General features: G+C 40.4%; 1 protein-coding gene across 2 annotated transcripts in view; it reads left to right on the top strand.

Moving 5' to 3' along the window:
* SPAG16 (sperm associated antigen 16) overlaps nt 1-24,477 on the top strand; it is a 1,289,960-nt gene that overhangs the window by 74,444 nt on the left and 1,191,039 nt on the right. For both annotated transcript variants that reach the window (XM_069733408.1, XM_069733409.1), the window contains exons 4-5: nt 3,192-3,319; nt 5,837-5,974. In XM_069733408.1, the coding sequence (XP_069589509.1) occupies nt 3,192-3,319; nt 5,837-5,974 (266 nt within the window). The remainder of the gene's footprint in view (nt 1-3,191; nt 3,320-5,836; nt 5,975-24,477) is intronic.

The raw sequence follows: 24,477 nt of genomic DNA, 5'->3' as shown, positions 1-24,477 counted from the left end.
ACTTTACGCCTCTTCAGCTCTACCTTGGCCTGGACTAAAGTGGATGTTAACTGTCAGGAAGTGTGTGAGACCACAAGTGAGATTTACACGAGAAGCTTTCTGACAAACTGTGAGATGCAAACCGCTATCTCACTTCAGTGTTAAAGCAAGAGATCCTCCTAGTGGTTTAACCATGAGATCTACTTGCTGTATATGTATGTCTCGGGTCTTATCTGAGTATCTTGGGCGTCTTGGGATAGTAGGAGGACTTGAACATATTATCCAAGCACTCCAAGATACTTGGATAACACCCCAGCATTCTCAGATAACACGTTATCCGAGCATGGTCACTCATCACAAATGGATTGATAGCACTTCTAAGCTTTTCTGTATTCCTATGAAAGTTATAAATTGACTAATATTAATGTTAGTTTTTTTAAAGCTGGAGTTGATACTTTTCAAACTAATCCACATGAAACTTCCTGCAACTCCACAGCCCTGTCGGAAAGTATAAGCAATTTCCCCTACTTCCATTCTAGTACCTTATTCTTGACTTTTTGTAGTCTGTGTTTTATAGAAAAGTTATAGCCCACTATAAACAGGCTTATGGGCAACTGCTGTAATTTATTGGTGGAAGCTATTTATACCTATGTATACACTATGTATTATAGACTAGATAACAGCCTATCCCAAGGCGGTGACTATAGTAGGAAATGCATCCATTTAGAGAGAATCGGTCATCAGGCTTTTCCTACCCCAACTTAAACTGCTTGGTCAGCAGGAAGCTTCTAAGCATGCACCCCCTTGTTCTTGCTGGCACCCACATCACACAGTGTAGGCGCTAAATGCAGCAGGAACTAATGAGCACAGAACCCGGTGAGCACCACCCTCCCCAGCTTGGTACCCACTTAATGCTGTGCATCCCCCTGTAGTGCTTTGATATGGGCAGAGTATTCAGCAAAAGTGTCCGGCAATGGGTCGACGAATTAGGAGTAACGACGCCAAACCGCAGATAAGTCTAACAAGAGCCGCTCTCAGTTACACTGATGAGTGCAGGGCACAGTGGAGCAGGTTTGGACGACCAAGAATTTTACCCTCTTGGTATCGCCCAATTACACCATTCATTCCTGTACAGCAATTTCTCGTAGCAAAGAACCACAAGAGTAGAAATGAATTCTGCATAAAACACAATTTTTGCAATGGATTTATGTTGTGATAGATGTTTTTTAACATCACACATCTTGTAAAAGGTCCCACACTGCCCTATGTAGAAACGTCCGTCATAAGGCTCACCTGCTGCCTGAATGCGTAGTGATTATGTCAATGACTAAACTGCAGGAGAACATTTAATGAGATTTTGCCTTAATAATGTGATGCCAGTAATTAACTCTCAACATGTAATCTTGCCACTAGGACAGTGTGAAGCTACACTTTCTTTTTATTATGACGTCATGTCAAAAAGATATTGTTGCAATTGCCTGCTATTACATTAGTTGGAATTTAATAAAGGATGAGACGAAAAACATGTGAATGCTCCAGCTCCTTAAAATTCAAAAAGTCTTTATTGATCCATATAAAATTTAAAAATGGAAAGAAAAATCCTTGCATACAATGAATGTGGACAGGTAGGATGACAACTTAAAGCGACGCGTTTCGATCTAAAGAGATCTTAATCATGGCAAAATATGGTGTTAAATACACTTACCAAAGCTTATCTCCTGTTTTGTGCTGGTGCGGGCTCTTGATGAAAATTTTAGCTTTTGAAGAACAGCTGTACTTGTGTGCTTTAGGAGCTTTGCAGGAGACGTTTCTGGAATTGTACAGTTGCCTCAATTGCCAGACGTTCCACACACCTTGTTGCATTTTCAGATGACATTACAATTCTGACTGGGACGCATGTCGGCACACAAGTTAACATAGAGATGTATCCTGCCTTTACCTTTTAGCGCAACAAATTCCTAAATTTGTGACGTAAGATGACCCGCATTGAAAAAACAGCGTACTGGTATGATATTTTGTCTTGAGAGGTCTGTGCTGTGTACTTGTGTGGTTACCTAGTAGTTGTGCTGTGAATTGCACCGTCATTGGCTTATGCTCTCATATAGGAAAAGACAAAGTTTTTTATTTTAATTATTGTTATGATTAACTTTGTCCTGACACACATCCCTGAAAATTGATTCATACTTACTTTTACTCCATATTTATTTATTATTTAAACATTATATCTTGTATTAATTGGGTTCCCACCAATTTTAATCCTTGTCTGTATTGGCGGGTTTATCTGTACATTGTCGTTTTTATGAATTGTACTTAATAATGTTTATTATATTTTAATTATCGTTATGATTAACTTTTGTCTTGGCACACATCCCCCTCTTTGGTTTCTCCTACAGTGCCTTTCTGGGACACTTAGACTTAGTAGGATTGCAAGCTTCAGTAGCTTATGCTCTAATGTAGATAAATGAGAAAATAATGTCTCATTTGTACTTTACTCTTGGACAAAGAAACACTCATCAGTCCATTCCAGGGCTGTTGTTTTATTAAAGGGATTGTCCACTACTCGGAGCCATCCTTCTTAATCACTATATCTACCCCATGTAAAATAATAAGAGCTATACTCCCCTCCGGTGTGGGCGCCATTCCAGCCATGCAGCCAAACAGTGACCGCTTTACTCTCTCTTTCTTTGGATAAAACTGACTTATGCAATAAGTGGGAGATGCTGCTCTTACTTTCTCCGGATGTCGGTTACATCCCAAGGAAGGGAGAGTGAAGAAGCTGCGGATCGTCTGCAGTGCTCGCAGGATATAGTGAGGTCACATGAGATGCGGGAGAGCAGGCGTTGACTAAGCTGTAGCGACGCCTGCATCGGAGACAAATATTAGCTACTATTTTACATGGGGGAAATACTGTATATTGATTGAGAAGGGCTTGTCCGAGTAGTGGGCAACCCCTATAATTTATTGTGGAGCGGGAACAATCTCTGGAGTGTTCATAATGATTGTAATTTACAAGAAAACTAGTGAGTAATCATCATTCACATGATGTGACCTAGATAACGTCTTCTGGCCAGAGTGTGAATACCTGTTCTGAATCAAAGCAATGTCAAAACAACTGAATGAGTGTATGATAATCTAATAACTGGCGTCATATTTTCACTCTGACGGACCCACTTATTGTCTATATACAATAATTATTTTTTGCCTTTTTACAGTGTGAAGGATCCCCTGTTTCCTCCCAGCGACCTGTGTCTCACAGGCCTGAAGTAGTGGATGATTTTCTTCGCAATTTTCTGATTAAAATGGGGATGATGAAAACCTTGGAATGCTTTCAGACAGAATGGTAGGTTTACTTATCTCCGAAACTTCTGAAGGTCCTAAAAGCCAGTAAAATTGTCTAAGGCTCGTCATTACATTGTCGTTATTACTGAACTCTAGAAGATGCAGAAAAAATCATGCTGAAAATATTGGTTGGCAGCAAGATTTAGTAACATAAAAGTGCTGGATGGAAAGAACTTGGCAGAAGGCAAACATTTTCGGACTTGTTTGACTTTAGAGGGAAAAACTTTTCAAGGACTAAACCTTTTACTTAAAGCTTTCACATTATTGTATAGAACATGTGCAGTGAGAAAGTAAATCTGTGTATTGCTGCATCTCCTTTAGAATTGGCAGACATCTAGCGTACAATCTGTGAGAGATGGTGCTATGTTTTTAGCACAGTGTATGGTTCCAGAGGAAACAGATGCCACATGCCAGAGGGAGCATGGATCGCTGCCTTACATAATGTGCCAGTGGCATTTACTCTAGTCAGATCACAGTCTTGCTAAAACATATTATTTATATACAATAGCTGCAAAGTAAAAAGCAGAGCCTTGAACGTGATTATTAATAATTTAGACAAATTTCTGGTTTTAACTTATTTATCTCTGGTAGAGTTTAATACATTGCACCCATTAATATAATGTTACCAGTATAATCCTGTTTAAATGGAGTTTCCCAGGTCATAGTAGGGTTTGTACTAGGATGTCTCCATGTAAAGTTCTCCGAAATATGTTGGTGCTATAGAAATAAAAATGATCATTAGTATGAAGAATAGGAGTACTGTTTACCAGGGAGAGAGGTGGTGACTCTCTCTGATCATTTTTTGGAAAAACAAAAATTAACTAAAGAGCAAGTTCCATTGTTTATGTACCATCCATTCACCATGGAGGTCAACTGCACATCTAAGGCTTTAGTCTGGCCATACGGTTTAGAAGGCCGTTGGCCGAACGTTGCCTTGACAGATGTTTCACCTGAAAACCACCTTGGCCTACTCTCCCATACTCAGGAAAACTCAAAAGGCTGAGAGCTCCTGTATTCTCTATGCGAAAGTCACCTGCTTACATGTCAGCCAATAACTTTTCTCCGCGAGAAAACTGCGATCTCCCCTGAAGATTAGTTGGAAAGTGCAACATTAGATTGTTAGGGGAACCTGTCAATATTAGCAGGTTCAGCCGACATTAGTGTAATGTGTATCAGAGCCTTTAAGTCACCATGCATTAACTTTTTTATTGCATGTCTACTTATTATGTGCAAGGATGTGTGTATGACCTGAAAAATCCAAGGGTCAGTATTCCAATAATTTGAGAAGGTAAGCCTCAAGGCATGAAGTGTGTGATCACTAATGGTGGAAACGCTGCGAATATTCCGTCTGGATTTATTAGTGAAAAAATCACATTTTTACAATAGCAAAAGAGTAGATGGGATTTTATCTAATCTCATCCACATTCTACAGGAAAAAAATTAACACCAGAAACTGACTGTTGAGCGATTTTTTTTCTTTTTAATTTCCCCATTTGAAATGCATAGGGTAAAATCCACAGCAAATCCGCCTTGAAATCTGTGATAGTCCACAAAGTGAGCATGCCATGGATACCCAGCAAAATACGCAGAGGTGTAAATGGATTTGTGTATGTACCCTACCAATCCTCTATATCTACCCTCTTAAACTTGATCTTTCAGTCCATGGGTAGAAAACAGGTTGTATATTGCTGACAGATTTAAAGACCTTTATGATGTACAGATATACCAGGAGCCAACATGATGGCTGTGGCGCATGATGACCATAGCATATCGTACCTGTACAATGTAAGTGTCATATAGCAACACATTCTCGTTCTCTTTCAAAGAGCTATCTAAATAGTTTGACGCACTGCAGTATGCTGCATTAATAACGTAGCCGACTGGCTGTCCTATTGGGGGCTACAGTCTGATGGTATTCTTTCTATTTTAGCGTGACTGTGCCCCAGCACAGAATGCATGGTCCATAAGGGCATGGTTTGAGGTGAGTTCAGTGTTGAAGACCTTGAGCAGCACCAATCTCTTCCCCATCGATCACCTTTGGGATGAACCAGAACAGAGATTGTGAGCCTCAACATCACTTTCTGACCTCACAAATGTTCTTTTGGATAAATGGGCCGAAAGTCCCACAGGCCTACTTCAATTTTTGTCAAAAAACCTTCCTAGAAGAGTAGAAGTTGTAGGTGTAAAAGGTGGACCAACTCTATATTAATGCCTATGGATTTAGAATGGGATGTTATATAGCTCCTGTATTCTTTTATCCATATAGTTTATGTTGGCAAAATGTTTGCCGAATATTCGACACCATCTAAAAATGATAAAGATCATGAGAAATTTTACTCCTGGTCCGTAAGTGCACCAGTCACTCTTTTGTGCCAAACGTTGTCATTCTTTACTGGGCTCACTAGCATTCATAGCTTGGTAATAACTGGTTAATATTTTGGAAAATGTGAATGCTTCTGGCCTGTAACAATTCTTTCGTTGCCACTGAGAATAATGAGTTACTTGCCATTCCTTTTAGGTATGAAATGATGCAGAAAGGCCTCCTGCAGCCAGAAGCTGTTGGTTTTGTCCCAGATGTTTATGCTCACAACCAGATGCTAGACTCCGAGATAAAGAGTTTGAAGAAAGAAGTGGAAACCTACAAACTTGCTGCAAGGTGCAAACTACTGATTTTAATTAAGTTAGTCACATGCAATGTGTCCCACATTAGATGAAATGCTTTAGGCTACGTTCACACTAGCGTTGCGCCGCCCTGCGTCGGCGACGCAACGCGCGACGCACGAAAAAACGCGCACAAACGCACGCAAAAACGCGCGCGTTTTGCGACGCGTGCGTCGTTTTTTGACGAGAATCGGACGCACAGAAAATGCAACTTGTTGCATTTTCTTGCGTCCGACGCTAGCGTCGTAAACGACGCAAGTGTCAAAAAACGCCACCCAAAAAACGCACGCGTCCCCTATGTTAAACATAGGGGCGCGTCGCCGCTGCGTCGCCGCTGCGTCGCCGGCGCAACAGCGACGCACATTGGCGGAACGCCAATGTGAACGTAGCCTTAGTGGGTTTATTTCTCCCATTGCATTATTTTTTTCAGTTTCACATAAACGTACTTTAACCCTTTCACAACTTTGGAGGTATCCATACGTCTAGGTATATAGTTGCTTACCGACCTTGAAAGTATGGATACATCCAGGCAATTTTGCGTGCACAGAAGTTGCGATCGCCACTGGATGTTAAGCTGACATGACAGCTGACACCTATAACTCGCTGCCAGGAGCGGTGACCGCACAGCTCCTGGCAGTTTCTCTCTAAATGCTGAAATTAATATCAATTGCAGCATTTAGAATGCATGGCAAGTGAGCTCTCTTTGCCCTCCTATCGATGCCCCTTTGGTGTCATTGCGAAGAGAGCGAGAGAGAATGCCAGATACATGTGATCCCAAACTTTATGTAAAATGTTCCCAATAAAAACTCCAACTCAATCCACAAAAAAGCAAGTCCCCACTCAGTTCCATCATCTGTTTACGGAAATATAGGGGGCTTCCTCGTTACTAGTAGTACAAAGGCTCTGGAAAAGGGAAATGGCTCCTCACCTTCCAAAATAAATTCAGCAAATTCTGCGCTTCCAAATCCAAATGACCCCTCTCTTGGAAGCCCCGCAGTGTGTCTAAACGACATATAGCACCCACTTGTTTTGCATTCCTGTAGCGTTGAGAGTCCACCTAGTATATGGGTCCATGTCTCTAGAAGCATGAGCTGGGCATATCGTTCTGGTGACTACAGTAGCAAATTGACAATTGTCACTCAGCAACTTCTACTGTTCCTTTTTTTCTGGAAAACACCCATGTAAATAAAATTATATTTAAAAAAATGTGCTGCTGTAAAGTAGTCGTGTGGGAAATATTATTTATTAACTCTTTTGTGTGACATAATTCTTTGTTTTAAGAGCATAAACATTATAAGTTTGAAAATTGCTAAATTTTCTAAATTTTTACCAAATTTTCAATTTTTTTTTTCCCCAAATTGACACATATCATATCGAACAAATTTTACTACTATTTTGAAGTATAATATGTCACAAAAAACAGTTACAGAATCCGTGGGATCTACTGTAACATTCTCGCGTTGAAATCTCATATAGTGACACTGGTCAGAATTGCAAAATTCTGAAGAGGGGAAACAGGCTTGGGGGCTGAAGAGGTTAATATTAGGCCAGTAGATGACTGCCTATGTGTATGGTTTGTTTCTCATGATCAACAGAAATATGCTATATACCTGGTATATAAGAGATTTAAACTAATTTGGAATGTAAAGTAAAGACATTGCTTTAATGATGTAACACAGGTTAAATTGATACTTTATTATTTTTTTAAAATCCGCTTTGTAGTTCTTCTGTAGTCACCATTCGAAGTGTTATGCCAATTATTTTCAAGTGCATCAGGGCTGACTGTGCACTGGATCCTCTCCTCCCTATCCATTTATTCATGGCCCCTGCCACTGCATCCGATCTTTGAAAGGTAGGTCACTGCTTTTTCAGTGATCTGCCTCTTCGGTTTGAAATTTCTCGCCGACGCCATCATTTCCATGGGTGGTTCATGTGCTGATTGAGTTCCTGGCTGGGCTACAATAAAATAGCGCTGTCATTGCTATGGATGGCGCATGCGTAGTCATCTCTAACAGAGGTCATTGAGCCAAGAACTCAATCTGCGCATCTGTCGCCCACGGCAATACCGGCACTAGCAAGAGATTTCATTCAGAGGAGACAAGTATCTGAAAAATCAGTAACCTGTCATTCACAGAGTGGAGGCTGTCGGAGTGGCCGAGGAATACACAGACCAGGAGAAGGCCCAATGCACAGTCTGGCACTGATGCACTTGAAACTAATAAGCAGAAAACTTCAGATAACAATCATAGAAGAACTACAAAGTGGTTTCTTCAACAATTAAGTCTGTTTTAAGGCGCCATTACAGCCATATATTTTCCAATTTACTTTAGACTCCAAATTCTTTAAAGAGGACCTATCAATATGCAATTTTTTCTTACCAGGTATAAATGCCTCTGTTCACTGAATTTGCGGTTATTTTGTTTGTTTTGCACATCTCCAGTCTTCAAATATGGCCTCCATTTGCTTATATGTAAATCTGGTCTTTTTATAAAGCTGGGTGTGGTCCCCAAGAAGACTTTTTCATAGAGAAGTACTGCAGTCCACACGCCCTTAGCTAATAAGGCAGGATTTACATACAACAAAAAGGATGCCATGTTTCAGGAACAGAGGCGTTGAAACCAAATTAAAACTCCAGTTTCAAGAGAATAACGGCATTTACACCAGGTAAAAAAATTACATTTTTATAGCAAGTCACAGTTCCTCTTTAAGAGTAAAATATTAGGGTGATATACATGCTTCAGGTATTATGTGACCTTAAAAGTATAAATCAAGGAGCATTAAGTGTGACAGCAGCAGCTAGCATGACGAACACCCTGCTATGTGTATGACTAACACTGCTTATTCCTAAGAGAATGTCAAATGCCATTTCACAAACTGCTGCCTCGGTATCGTATTATTTAATCTGTAAGTGAAAAAAACACCGTCCGCCGCAGCTCAGATCTGTGCTCCTCTCCTTCCAAAGGAATGAAATAGCATTGCAAGAGAAATTAAAACGGCAAATTAATGGATTAGCAGATGTGCAGGGTCGGAATTTGATTGCTCTCTCTACTCAACTTTGTGTGCTTTTTGGAAAAACCCATTACTTAATATAGAAAAATAACTTCTCGTTAGCTTTCACATCTAGATTTCCACTGTCAAGTTTCCCTAAATGTAATATCACTGAGAAAAAAAACTCTCAACTATATCTGCAGCAATAAAATATTCAAAAAGTTTTGCTGCCTTCAAATATTTTATTTTCAGGAGGAAATGTTAAGCACTTTTAATAATGTGAAACCTGCATCTTTAGGGTTTTTTGTTTTACATGTGTGCTGGAACACGCTGTCGTTACACTCCTAAGATGAGATATATTGCATGGAGGCAAGTATTAAATCCCCATGCAGAGCTGTCATGGGAGAAATTAATATTTCATTTTAAATTGAATGTCCTGTCCATCCAATGCGGAGGGAGAAGCTTTCTTTGTAGCTACAGTACACTCAGGGATGATGATGGTGCTGGTCATGGACCTTCCCAATGTTCAATTTGTAATAAAATATATCCAAATGGATATTCATTGCCTTAAACCTTTGAACATGTGGACAGTATTTACACCTTTGATTAAAACTGATTTTAAAATGGATAAATCATATACCGTAATACTCCTAAACCCATATATTGTCAGGAAGTAGACACCTGGCACATAGTAAAAAATGACACTTAGCAATAGGGAAGAGGGCCACCAGATATTGATGATGTATCCTTTGATCACCCACTTAAAATAATGCTGGTCGACAAAAAAACATATTTTTTCTTTCACAAAAACCAAATATACTTGATTTAAATATTTTTTTCGGTGGTGGATTCAAATATGCTTTCAGATTTTTTTTTTTTACGTCAGGTAGTGTTTTTTTTTGTGACGCACATTTCAGGTTTTATCTACAGTGCCTACAAGTAGTATTCAACCCCCTGCAGATTTAGCAGGTATACACATTTGGAATTAACTTGGCATTGTGACATTTTGACTGTAGATCAGCCTGGAAGTGTGAAATGCACTGCAGCAAAAAAGAATGTTATTTCTTTGTTTATTTTTTTTTTAAATTGTGAAAAGTCTTTTCAGAGGGTCATTTATTATTCAAGCCCTCAGCCCACCAGAATTCTGTTTGGTTCCCCTAAAGTATTAAGAAGTAGTTCAGGCACAAAGAACAATGAGCTTCACATGTTTGGATTAATTATCTCTTTTTCCAGCCTTTTCTGACTATTTAAGACCCTCCCCAAACTTGTGAACAGCACTCATACATGGTCAACATGGGAAAGACAAAGGAGCATTCCAAGGCCATCAGAGACAAGATCGTGGAGGGTCACAAGGCTGGCAAGGGGTACAAAACCCTTTCCAAGGAGTTGGGCCTACCTGTCTCGACTGTTGGGAGCATCATCCGGAAGTGGAAGGCTTATGGAACTACTGTTAGCCTTCCACGGCCTGGACAGCCTTTGAAAGTTTCCTCCCGTGCCGAGGCCAGGCTTGTCCGAAGAGTCAAGGCTAACCCAAGGACAACAAGGAAGGAGCTCCGGGAAGATCTCATGGCAGTGGGGACATTGGTTTCAGTCAATACCATAAGTAACGTACTCCACCGCAATGGTCTCTGTTCCAGACGAGCCCGTAAGGTACCTTTACTTTCAAAGCGTCATGTCAAGGCTCGTCTACAGTTTGCTCATGATCACTTGGAGGACTCTGAGACTGACTGGTTCAAGATTCTCTGGTCTGATGAGACCAAGATCGAGATCTTTTGTGCCAACCACACACGTGACGTTTGGAGACTGGATGGCACTGCATACGACCCCAAGAATACCATCCCTACAGTCAAGCATGGTGGTGGCAGCATCATGCTGTGGGGCTGTTTCTCAGCCAAGGGGCCTGGCCATCTGGTCCGCATCCATGGGAAGATGGATAGCACGGCCTACCTGGAGATTTTGGCCATTAACCTCCGCTCCTCCATCAAGGATCTTAAGATGGGTCGTCATTTCATCTTCCAACAAGACAACGACCCAAAGCACACAGCCAAGAAAACCAAGGCCTGGTTCAAGAGGCAAAAAATCAAGATGTTGCAGTGGCCTAGTCATTCTCCTGACCTTAACCCAATTGAAAACTTGTGGAAGGAGCTCAAGATTAAAGTCCACATGAGACACCCAAAGAACCTAGATAACTTGGAGAAGATCTGCATGAAGGAGTGGGCCAAGATAACTCCAGAGACCTGTGCCGGCCTGATCAGGTCTTATAAAAGACGATTATTAGCTGTAATTGCAAACCAAGGTTATTCCACAAAATATTAAACCTAGGGGTTGAATAATAATTGACCCACACTTTTATGTTTAAAATTTATAAAAATTTAACTGAGCAACAAAACTTTTTGGTTTGTAAGATTTATGCATCTGTTAATAAATCCTGCTCTTGTTTGAAGTTTGAAGGCTCTAACTTATTTGCATCTTATTAAACCTGCTAAATCTGCAGGGGGTTGAATACTACTTGTAGGCACTGTAAATATTGAAAAATAATACTTAAGTAGTCAACAAAGTTTTGATGATTTACTGGAATATTTTGCTTCCGGGTTGTCTCTCTTCATGGTCCACCAATTGTCAGCCAGCATACTGGGCTTCACTTGCTTTGATACCTCCTGTTGTGAATTCTGTGATCAAGCTCCCTCCTGTGGTCACGAGTGGTACTGCGGCTTCTGAGTTTCCTTCCTCAGGTGATGAGGTTAAGTCGTTAGGTGCTGCTCTATTTAACTCCACCTAGTGCTTTGATCCTGGCCTCCAGTCTATGTTCTAGTATTGGTCTTGCTTCCTCCTGGATCGTTCCTGTGGCCTGTCTGCTCAGCATAAGCTAAGTTCTGCTTGTGTTACTTTTGTTGCTATATTTTCTGTGCAGCTTGCTTTTTTGGTTTTGCTTGCTTGCTGGAAGCTCTGAGACGCAGAGGGAGCACCTCCGTACCGTTAGTCAGTGCGGAGGGTCTTTTTGCCCCTCTGCGTGGTTGTTTGTAGGTTTTTGTGTTGACCGCAAAGCTATCTTTCCTATCCTCGGTCTATTCAGTAAGTCGGGCCTCACTTTGCTAAATCTATTTCATCTCTGTGTTTGTATTTTCATCTTAACTCACAGTCATTATATGTGGGGGGCTGCCTTTTCCTTTGGGGAATTTCTCTGAGGCAAGGTATGCTTATTTTTCTATCTTCAGGACTAGCTAGTTTCTCAGGCTGTGCCGAGTTGCATAGGGAGCGTTAGGCGCAATCCACGGCTACCTCTAGTGTGGTTTGATAGGTTTAGGGATTGCGGTCAGCAGAGTTCCCACGTCTCAGAGCTCGTCCTATGTTTTGTGGGTTTTGTCAGGTCACTTGTGTGCTCTGAACTTCAAGGTCCATTGTGGTTCTGAATTACCTATTCATAACAACCTCCATTCCATCGTAGAAATCTGCTGATGAAAACACTCCCCATGCTGGACACTGACAGCACCAACATTTTCTGGGAAGAAGTCCATGTGTGAGTCCAGGAAACAACGTTTTAAAGACATGTTGCATCCCAAAGCTTAGTAGGATTTCACAAGATCACTCACTGTATCATCGTCTTTTTCTGCTTTATGATTTCCAAGAAGAGAATAGAAGACATTATTGAAGGACAGCCAGACTGCTTTTTGCAATGGATTTAACAGCTCCTGAAATTGTCCATCCTCCATCACCGATCTTATTTGCAGCCCTATAAAAATACCTTCTTTCAATTTAGCATCACTAACTTTGTGAAATGTACATTTCAAATGTATCGGTGCAGTAGAATTTTTATCAGGTGCTTTTACAAATTGTTTCATACATCCTTTTTGAATATGCAGTGGAGGTAAATTTATACTTTTTTTGGATTCACTAATGGCACATTTGACTTTTTTTTTGTCCAGGAACAAGAGATTCACGTTTAGGCCATTGTTTTCCAATATAGTAAGACATTCTATCCCTGCTATCCCATTCACATAAAAAAAAGCAGAATTTAGTGTACTCAAGTTGCAATCCAAGCAATAAAACAGTCACCTTCCAGCCTTTGATCCTGGAACTTAGAAGTGCTGATTGTTGTTTAGACCATTCTAAATCACATCTTCTTAGGATAACAAGTGAGGTTCTGAGGAACAGTTTGCTTCGGAAGTAGGATCACTTCTCACATTGCTGTATGCTTCCTCTTCTGTGCGGGTAAAGTCAGAGTCAGAGCTGTTGCAATCACAAAATGTAGACATTTGTGTACAGCAAGCTCTTCACTATGTAAGACAGTCCTCAATGCAGATGGCCAATTGGGGTAATTAACTGTATATTTCGTTTTTGATGTGATTCATTTAATTTTTGGTAAGCAGAAATAACAATCTGTTAAATGGTCCTTCTGTTCCCTCCAAACCATCAGACAAATGGCATATGACGTGAACCTTTTTTCCAAACAGTAAAGAAACTTAATACAAGATAAATTGCATATATGTGGTACCCAGTACCTCCAAAGATCAACAATTTTGCACCCAAAATAAAGCTCATAAATGTTTTTTTTTTTTTTTTACAAGTGGCTTAAAATTTCTTCTGACTCTTGAACGTCAATTCCCTACACACATAACATAAATTATCTTGATGATTTAAAGACTTTTTTGGCATTGTTGAAAAATGTATAATAACTAATAGAACTGATAACATGCTCGATACAAGGAAAACATTTTACATTAACAGAATAACAAACACTTGCGCTAACGGACTCGCTGTCATTTCGCTACTGGCTCTTTACTTTCAAAAGATACAATATCCTAAGTATGTCTGAACATGAATGAACCTGTATAATATTGTTATTTTGTCTTTTAGCATAACAAAAGATTTCATTGCTCTGTTTAGAACACTAGATAATTTAGGTAAATCATCAGATGGTAAACCATAAAAACTGTTAAAAATTAAAAATAAAAACTATGTGTAAAACCATGTGCCTAATGGAAATATTCGAACATATTTGAATTCAGGAGGTGAAATCCTACTTGAATCGCCATAAAATGTTCTTGTGAAAGAAAGCATGTTGACCAGTTATTAGGATCTGATCTGGAGTACCGAGGAGTGGCTGCTACACATTGAATGTAGCAATACAGTGCAGATACCTTCATTGGGGGTGATTCATCAAAGGTTTTTCACCAGATTTCTAGCAAAGAAACTTTTTAAAATCACACTTTTTTGGCAAAAAAAATGTGACTTCTGGCATTTTCACATCATTCTCACCTCGGCTTCAACAAAGTGGGTGGAGCAACAGGTGTGGCAGGGCATGGCGACCCCACACTCCTCAAACTCATGACAAGCTGTGGCATTTCAAAAACCTGACCGGCACATCCAAACATAGACTAAGTGTGAACAGGTGCTGAACCTAGAGTCGCCAACTCGTATATAGTTAAGTAAATAAGGCAGCACACTGCAGCGCTAAAACCTGCAAACTTGAAACACGAAATTTGAACTGCATTACTGCACTAGAAATATGTAAAATGAGAGCGTTTAGCGCATAAAAATGGCCAATTTTATGTGTACCTGGTAGCCCCTTTACGGCATCTCTCTTATACCAGGTCCTACACTTGCCTTACCTCGCTGAGAATAAACGTCTCCATCTTAATGGGTACATGTGAAACCTCTTCCTAGACTAAAATTCTCTCTCTCTGTGGAGGAGTATTGGACCTGCTGTAATTAAAACACCTGTGGCTAGAAGGCGGAGTGCACGATCAGAAGGCTAAAGAATACATTTCAAAAACCTGACCGGCACATCCAAACATAGACTAAGTGTGAACAGGTGCTGAACCTAGAGTCGCCAACTCGTATATAGTTAAGTAAATAAGGCAGCACACTGCAGCGCTAAAACCTGCAAACTTGAAACACGAAATTTGAACTGCATTACTGCACTAGAAATATGAAAAATGAGAGCGTTTAGCGCATAAAAATGGCCAATTTTAATTTTGTTTTAATTACAGCAGGTCCAATACTCCTCCACAGAGAGAGAGAATTTTAGTCTAGGAAGAGGTTTCACATGTACCCATTCAGATGGAGACGTTTATTCTCAGCGAGGTAAGGCAAGTGTAGGACCTGGTATAAGAGAGATGCCGTAAAGGGGCTATCAGGCACACATAAAATTGGCCATTTTTATGCGCTAAACGCTCTCATTTTTCATATTTCTAGTGCAGTAATGCAGTTCAAATTTCGTGTTTCAAGTTTGCAGGTTTTAGCGCTGCAGTGTGCTGCCTTATTTACTTAAGCTGTGGCATTTGTCACAAATTTTAATCCAGCTGAGACTGGAATAATATTTGAAAAAGAAAAATAATGAGAAAGTAAAAATTGGGAATTCAAACTGATAAAGATGTTCAATTCTTTGACACTAAAGGTACCTTCACATTTAGCGACGCTGCAGCGATATAGACAACGATGCCGATCGCTGCAGCGTCGCTGTTTAGGTCACTAGGAGACGTCAAACACAGGAACTCCAGAACAATGCAGGAGCGATCCAGTGACATACTTATCGTTCTCGCTGGTTGTTCGCTCCATGAAGGACCATTGCAGGCATCATTGCTTTTGCTGTCAAACATGACGAATCACGCCGACCTGACGACCAAATAAAGTTCCAGACTTTCAGCAACGACCAGCGATGTCACAGCAGGATCCTGATCGCTGCTGCGTGTCAAACACAAGGACATCGCTATCCAGGACGCTGCAACGTCACGGATCGTTGTCGTTCTCGTTGTAAAGTTGCTCAGTGTGAAGGTACCTTAGGACTCAATTTAACACCTGGATTTATGAGTCACTACATGGATACAATTCCCACCTCCACCAGATGGAATCCAGATATTCTTAACATCATTCCCACTGCCTTTCCATTAGTATGTATGCCTAATTTGATTTCCTTTGCTTATCTTTAGGAGGCATGACCCCTCCCACCTCATGAACAAATGTCCTTCTGTAGTATCCCTGAAATATTGTGCCTTTTTTCTTATTAATTTACTTGTAATCCTGCCTGAAGTAGGAGCCCTCTGTGCTCTGAAAGTGTGCAAACATATATTATTTTCTGGTTAGCCAATAAAGGTATTACTCCGAGAATACTTTTGTCATCATTGGGCAGAAAAGTATTCACATTGATTTTTCTGGCTAACACGGTACCACAATATAATTTGTTATTGGACATCATTACTTCTATGCCAGATGTAATAGTACATACACCTTCCAAAAAGTTAAACTTTTGTCTCATCAGTCCACAGAGTATTCTCCAAAATATCTTGGGATCATCAAGATGTTTTCTGGCAAAACTGAGACAAGCCTTTATGTTCTTATTGCTTAGCAGGGGTTTTCATCTTGGAACTCTGCCATGCAGGCCAGTTTTTCCCAGTCTTTCTTATGGTGGAGTTATGAACACTGACAAAGCAAGTGAGACCTGCAGTTTTTTGGATGTTGTTGTGAGGTCTTTTGTAACCTCTTGGATGAGTTGTTGCAGCGCTCTTGGAGTAATTTTGGTCTGTCGGACACTACTGGGACGGTTCACCACTGTTCCATTCTTTTAGCCATTTGTTGATAATCGCTCTCACTGTGGTTCGCTGGAGTCACAAAGCTTGATAAATGGCTTTACAACTAGTAATGAGCGAGTATACTCATTGCTCAGGTGGTCTCTGAGAATTTGTGAGTGCTCGGGAATTTAGTTTTTGTTGACACAGCTGTAGGATTTATGGCTGCTAGCCAGCCTGAGTACATGAGGGGGTTGCCTGGTTGCTAGGGAATCCCCACATGTATTCAAACTGTCTAGCAGCAGGTAATCATGCAGCTGCAGTGACAAAAACTAAATCTCCGAGCACTCACAAATACTCGGAGACCACCCAAGCGTGCTCGGGAAAACTCGAGCAGCGAGTATACTCGCTCATCACTATTTACAACCTTTTCCAGACTGATAGATCTCAATTTATTATATTATTATTATACATTTTTATAGCACCATTTATTCCATGGCGCTTTACATGTGAAAGGGGCAAATATAGACAAGCACAATAAACATGAGCAAAACAAGGCACACACAAGTACAGAAGAAGAGAAGACAGGCTCACAGTCTACAGGGGATGGGTGAGGATACACTAGATGAGGGTAGAGCTGGTCGTGCGGCAGTTCAGCAGACTAAGGATCACTGCAGGTTGTAGGCTTGTCGCAAGAGGTGGGTTTTCAGGTTCTTTTTGAAGGTTTCCTTGGTAGGCTAGAGTCTGATGTGTTGGGGTAGAGAGTTTCAGAGTATGGGGGAAGCATGGGAGAAGTCTTGTATGCGGTTGTGGGAAGAAGAGATCAGAGGGGAGTAGAAAAGATCTTGAGAGGAACGAAGGTTGCGTGTGGGTAAGTACCAGGAGACCATGTCACACTGCCCTAACTAAAGTCATCAATGACCTACTAACCGCCAAGAGCAAGCGACACTACTCTGTCATCCTTCTCCTGGACCTATCTTCTGCCTTCGACACTGTCGACCATTCTCTCCTTTGCAGATTCTCTCATCTCTTGGCATCACAGACTTGGCCCTATCCTTTATCTCGTCATATCTAACAGACCGGACATTCAGTGTTTCCCTCTCCCACCCCACCTCCTCACCTCGCCCCTTGTCTGTCGGTATTCCCCAAGGCTCAGTTCTAGGGCCCCTGCTCTTCTCCATCTACACCTTCGGCCTGGAACAGCTCATAGAATCCCACAGTTTGCAGTATCATCTCTATGCCGATGACACGCAGATCTACCTATCTGGACCCGACCTCACGTCCTTACTGACCAAAATTCAGCAATATCTGTCTGCTATTTCAGCTTTCTTTTCTGCTCGCTTTCTAAAACATGGACAAAACAGAATTCATCATCTCTCCCCATTTCACTCTGCCCCTCCATGAGACCTATCCATCAATGTCAATGGCTGCTCACTTTCCCTAGTCACGTGTCTTGGGGTGATCCTCGACTCTGCCCTCTCTTTCAAGACTCATATCCAAGCCCTTGCCTCTTCCTGCCAACTCAAACTCAAAATATTTCCTGGATCTGTTCATTCCTTGACCATGAAACACAAAAACACTAGTGCACGCCCTTATCTCCCACCGCGAATACTGCAACCTCCTACTCTCTAGCCTCCCCTCTAGCACTCTGACACCACTCCAATCCATCCTACACTCTGCTGCCCGACTATTCCACCTACCTCCCTGTTATTCCTCAGCCTCTCTTCTCTGCTAAGCCCTTCACTGGCTTCCTATTGTCCAGATGCTCCAATTCAAAACCCTAACTATGACATACAAAGCCATCTACAACCTCTCTCCTCCATACATCTGTGACATGGTCTCCCGGTACTTACCCACGCGCAACCTTCGTTCCTCTCAAGATCTCTTTCTCTACTCCCCTCTTATCTCTTCTCATTTGTTTCAGAATTTCTTTGGATCATGGCATGTCTAGCTTTTGAGGATATTTTGGCCTACTTCACTTTGTCAGGCAGGTCCTGTTTAAGTGATTTCTTGATTGAGAACAGGTGTGGCACTAATCAGGCCTGCCTGTGACTAGGGATTTTTGAACTACGTTTCCCAAAGATCTAATAAACCACAATTGGGGGGGGGGCAAATCACTTTTTCACACTGTGGATTGTATATTTTTCCTTAATAAAGAGCTTAATTTAAAAACTGCATTTTGTGTTTACTTGTGTTAGCTTTGTCTAATATTTAAATATATATCACCACCGTTGTGAAGCCTGAGGCAGTCACTAATTTTATATATACCGGGCTCTGCAGAGCTTAAACTGCTTTGGCAATTTTGAGTAATAGAAATCTATTACCGAAAACATTATAAGCAAAGGGTCACTCACAGCAGTTTGCTTAGATTGGGTCACATTTTTAGTAATTCAGCAATGCCAAATGGTCGTAAACTCTCTATATATCCGTCTTATTCTTGAAATACGTGGCAGTTATGCATCACAGACTTCATTAATGCTATCTTCTAAGAGATCAAGTTGACTTTTTTTGCTAGCCCAAATTTACTTTTTTTTAAGTAAAAAGCCTTTTGCTTAGATTATTTTAAAAATACTTCTGGTATAAATGTAAAAGGCATTCTATTATGATATTTTTAATACTTGGGATATGAATTGGACTTTATTCTGCCACCAATGTAAGTGAGATGTGTCTGAGGGATGTGAGCATGAGCAGGGATTTCTGTACAAGCAAGGTTAGATAGATGATAGGTTGCTCTCTATTGCCTCCTCTTTCAACTGCTTTGACTTTCATCTGCACGTGGATGATTCAGGAAAGAAGATGTAATGGATAAACTTTAAGACCACTTTCACACGTTCAGTATTTGGTCATCATTTTACGTTAGTATTTGTAAGCTAAAACTAGGAGTGGGAGAAAAATACAATAGTACTTTTCCTCTGATTTTTTCCACTTCTGATTTTGGCTTATAAATACTTATGTAAAATGCTGATCAAATACTGAAAGTGTGAATGTGACCTTAAGTGGTTTATTCATTGTACCTTGACAAATGATAAAGTTGAGATGTCAGAGAAAATGAAGGGATAAGGCAGAAGATGAAGCTAGGAGGATAGAGGTAACAGAAGAGTCTTCTCTCCAGCTCTGAAGCATGCTTCTGCCAAGATGGCACTGACCAGAAAGAAAGGATGTGAGTAACAAGATAGGAGGCGTTACAGAGAGAGAGGCATGATGGGAGATTACATCAGCAATCCCTGAGAACATATAACAATAGCCAGTATACACGTATCTCAGCAAAGGACAAAAAAATACTTTAACAAGCACAATAATACAATTAAAATGCTATACATATGTCCTAGTAATTTCTGCAAGCTATGAAGAGATGGCTGGACAGCACAGACTTCAGTTGGACCCCTTTCTTTTATTACCTATACTTATGATATATTAAAAAACTGCTGACTCCCGGCCCGTATGAACAGTGAAACTGGAGTCTGCTTTCTTTATCCTAGTAAAATGATGGTAACTGCTTCCTGCACTGCTATTGTGTGATGAAAGGGAATCTATGTACCTAACTATTCTGTATAATACGCACTCACATTTATGGTACATTTGATACAGCACATTGATTTTTTAATTTTTTTTCCTCCACTTCACTCATTGGTTAAAGTCAACATATTTCCGTTGACCTTTACACACACAAGTCAACCACTGATTAGCAGTTGCCTCACTGTATTTTTTCGTCGCTCTTTTTCTGATTTTTATGTTTTTGTTTTTGTTTTTCTGTCATTGATCATAGACGATATAAGATTTTTTTTGTACTTTATGCTCACAGTGTATAGATATTGCAACTTGCCAAATATTCTAAGATTATTATTTAGGAGGTAAGAGCCACTTTAGGTGAATATTGACAGAGATATTCTCTCATTCCACTCTCATCCTCTTTTTAAATCCCCAAATAAAGATGACTTGGGTAGACTGAGGGTATGTGCACACGTCAGGATTTCTTGCAGAAATTTTCCTGATAAAAACCGGACATTTCTGCCAGAAATCCGCATGCGTTTTTACCGCGATTTTACCGCGATTTTGACGCGTTTTTGGTGCATTTTTTGTGCGTTTTTCCCAAATGCATAGAATTGTGGGAAAAACGCAGAAAATCCGCAAAAATAATGAACATGCTCATTTTTTTTACCACGATGCGTTTTTTTTGCGGAAAAAAACGCATCCATGTGCACAAAACATGCAGAATGCATACTAAATGATAGAATGCATAATGTATGCGTTTTTAATGAGTTTTTATAGCGTTTTTAGCGTGAAAAACCTGTACGTGTGCACATAGCCTAACATAGCCGAACACAAGCACATAAAAAAAAAAAACCGTTTAGAGTTTTATCCAGAAAAGTGAGGCTATTTTTTTTTTTAAAGCAGCAGCAATTAATCATTTACAGGACCATTTACAGTTTTCTATGTTGCAGAATTGCAATGTATCTGTAAAAATTGGATGCTATACTGTTGCTCCATATGGCATTCTTTTTTTTTTTCTTTTGTCATGCACCTGTAAACTTGAATGGTGAGACTCATCCGATTTAGTGAAGAAGCTATTGCATGCTGCAATATTTCTTTAAACTCAGATTTTGTCATCTGCACTGCCCCATTGAATAACATTGGTCAAAGTGTGGTCCTTTTTTTAACACTCTAACTGGCTGAAAATATGGTCGTGTGAACAAGTCCGAATGGTGAAAAATTTTGTACACAACTTTTCTTGACATTTTGTGAAACCTTTTGTTTGCACTTTACCGTTTGATGAGCTGGAAATGTTTGAAAACCAAAAGAGTTGAATCATATGGATTTCTGCAGTTAAATGGGTCATCTCCGGGAACAAAGTACAGGTCCTTTTTGCTAATAGGTGTACTCGTTGCTCCGGTTTTCCCGAGCACGCTCGGGTGACCTCCGAGTATTTATGACTGCTCGGAGATTTAGTTTTCATCGTGGCAGATGAATAATTTAAAGCTAGTAGCCATCCTAAGTACATATGGGGGTTGCCTCGTTGCTAGAGAATCCCCACATGTAATCAAGCTGGCTAGTAGCTGTAAATCGTTCAGCTGCCGGGATGAAAACTAAAGCTCCGAGCAGTCATAAATACTCGGAGGTCACCCGAGCGTGCTCGGGAAAACCCGAGCAACGAGTACACTTGCTCATCACTAATAATAACAAGTTCCTCAATTGGATGTATACTTAAGTGTGCAAATTGCCTCCTCTGAGGAAAAAGAGGTCTTAACTTAATAGTGCCACCTGTTGGAAGTAGCGATCCTACAAGTCACAATCAACCCTTTAACGAGTCGTGCAAAATGACTTAGGAGAAATGCCAAATCAGTATCTCAATTCGCAGACACGGTGTTTCGGGCTGTTGGCCCTCATCAGTGCGAAGCATGAAAACTAGTGTTGAGCGATACCTTCTGATATTTGAAAGTATCGGTATCGGATGGTATCGGCCGATATCCCAAAAATATCGGATATCGCCGATACTGATACCCGATACCAATGCAAGTCAATGGGACACAAATATCCGAATGTATCCTGGATGGTTCCTAGGGTCTGAAGGAGAGTAGACTCTCCTTCAGGCCCTGGGATCCATATTAATGTAAAAAATAAAGAATAAAAATAAAAAATATGAATATACTCACCCTCTGACGAACCCTGGCTGTCACCGCTGCAAGCGTCTGCCTCCGTTCATAAGAATGCAGAGAGTGAAGGACCTTCAATGACGTCGCGGTCAGGTGACCGGTCACCTGACCGCTCACATGACCGCGACGTCATCGAAGGTCCTTCAGTCTCTTCATTCTTAGGAACGGAGGCAGACGCTCGCAGCGGTGACAGCCAGGGTTCGCCGGAGGGGTGAGTATGTGCATATTTTTTATTTTTATTCTTTATTTTTTACATTAATATGGATCCCAGGGCCTGAAGGAGAGTTTCCTCTCCTCCAGACCCTGGGAACCACACGCACCGCACACGCCGAAGATGACTAGGAACTTCCGATTTCCGATATCACAAAAATATCGAAACTCGGTATCGGAATTCCGATACAGCAAATATCGGCCGATACACGATACTTGCAGTATCGGAATGCTCAACACTAATGAGAACTGATTTGGCTAGGTGAGAGGCTCTGGACTGGGGTCTAAGGGGTAACGTTTCTCCTTATGGAGAGTGACATACCAGCTGGCTTGTCAAGGTAAGGAGGCTTATTCGCTTAAGTGTGCACACTTATAAAACAGCAGAGACACACAGCTGCTGTTTTTTTGAGGTAACATATTTCCCTTGTCTGTTTTACCACAGGAGTGAGTGTTTCTTCCCTTGTCACCAGTCCTGTGAGCTCATAATAATTCAAGTCAAAGATTCTATAAGCTCATCTGCTACTCAAGCTCTTACATCACTGATTTTATTTATGATGAGCTCAGAGAGCTGGAAGTACTCGCTTCTGTGTTACCTCAGGCAGTAAAATGAGTTACGTCAGAAAACAGCTGCTTTAAGCCTTTATATACACACTTAGCATAAGTGACTTATGTTTTTCTCCCTGCCCAGGAGCTGTAGAACATTCAGACCATGTTCCTGCAGAGTAAGACACAGCCATTACACAGGGGCACATTTATAAAATTGTTTCAACACAGGAACAATTTTTAACCCATCCAGTTGTGGAACTTATTATTCCAAGATCTGTTGATTAAAATGTACTTTGTGGGAAAACCTCTTTAACCCCTTTTCTGACATTTGGGCGATTGCCACCGGGTGTCAGCTGATTCTGACAGCTGACACCCGGCACTAAGTGCCAGGAGTGGTCACACACCGCTCGTGGCACTGTAACCCCCCAAATTCTGCGATTGAAAGCGATCAAAGCATTCCAGGAGCCAGCAGAGGGCTGACAGCCCATCTGCCTTTGAATCGGAGACCCCGCGGCATGACACAGGGTCCCGATCATTGGCATGGTGACCCATTGTCGTCGCGACGACCTCCGGGTCACCAGAGCTAGAAAACTTGCTGATCATGCCCAGTGCATGATGAGCAAGCTTCTATTTCAGTGCAGATCTGACAGTTTCTACAACATGGGGATGCTGCTGCATCCCCCTGCTGTACAAGCGATCAGCCTGCAAAAAAATAATAGTGCCATATTGGAACAAAGTAAAAAAAAAAAATAATAAACAATTTTGTTTTAAAAAAATTGTAAAAATATTTTAGAAAAATATAAAAAATAAAAAAATCAAAAGATATTATATCTATAAATATATGTATAAAAAAATGTAAACAATAAAAGTACACATATTTTGTATTGCCGCTTCTGTGACGATCCGACCTATACAACAGTCCCCTTTTCAACCCCTTTAGTGATTAACATAATAAATAAAATACAAGGCAAAAACAATGCTTTATCATCATACTGCCGAACAAAAACTGGAATAAAATGCGATCAAAAAGATGTATATAAATAAATAAATATGGTACCGCTGAAAACGTCATCTTGTCCTGCAAAAAAACAAGACTCCATACAGTTCCATCAGCGGATGAATAAAAAAGCTATAGCTCTCAGAATAAAGGAATGCAAAAAGAATTATTTTTTCTATAAAATAGTTATTATTGTTTAAAAGTGCCAAATCGTAAAAAAACTATATAAATGAGGTATCGCTGTCATCATACTGACCCAAACAATAAAAATACCTTATCAATTTTCTACACTGAACGGCATAAACCGGGGATAATAAACTTCTTGAATGTGGTTTTGTGCACCTTGAGGGGTGCAGTTCTTAGAATGATGTCACTTTTGGGTATCTTCTATCATAGACCCCTCAAAGTGATGGTTTTGTAAATTTTGTTGTAAAAATTAGAAATCGCTGGTCAACTGTTAACCCTTATAACTTCCTAAAAAAAAATAAATAAATTTGGTGATGTAAAGTAGACATATGGGAAATGTTACTTATTAAATATTTTGTATTTTGTCTGAATTATAAGGGCATGAAAATTCAACATTGGAAAATTGCTAAATTTT

The sequence above is a fragment of the Ranitomeya imitator genome, chromosome 7 (assembly GCF_032444005.1).
Source record: "Ranitomeya imitator isolate aRanImi1 chromosome 7, aRanImi1.pri, whole genome shotgun sequence".
NCBI lineage: Eukaryota > Metazoa > Chordata > Amphibia > Anura > Dendrobatidae > Ranitomeya > Ranitomeya imitator.
Note: the sequence above shows the minus strand (reverse complement) of the source record. Positions and strands in the feature narration are given on the sequence as shown.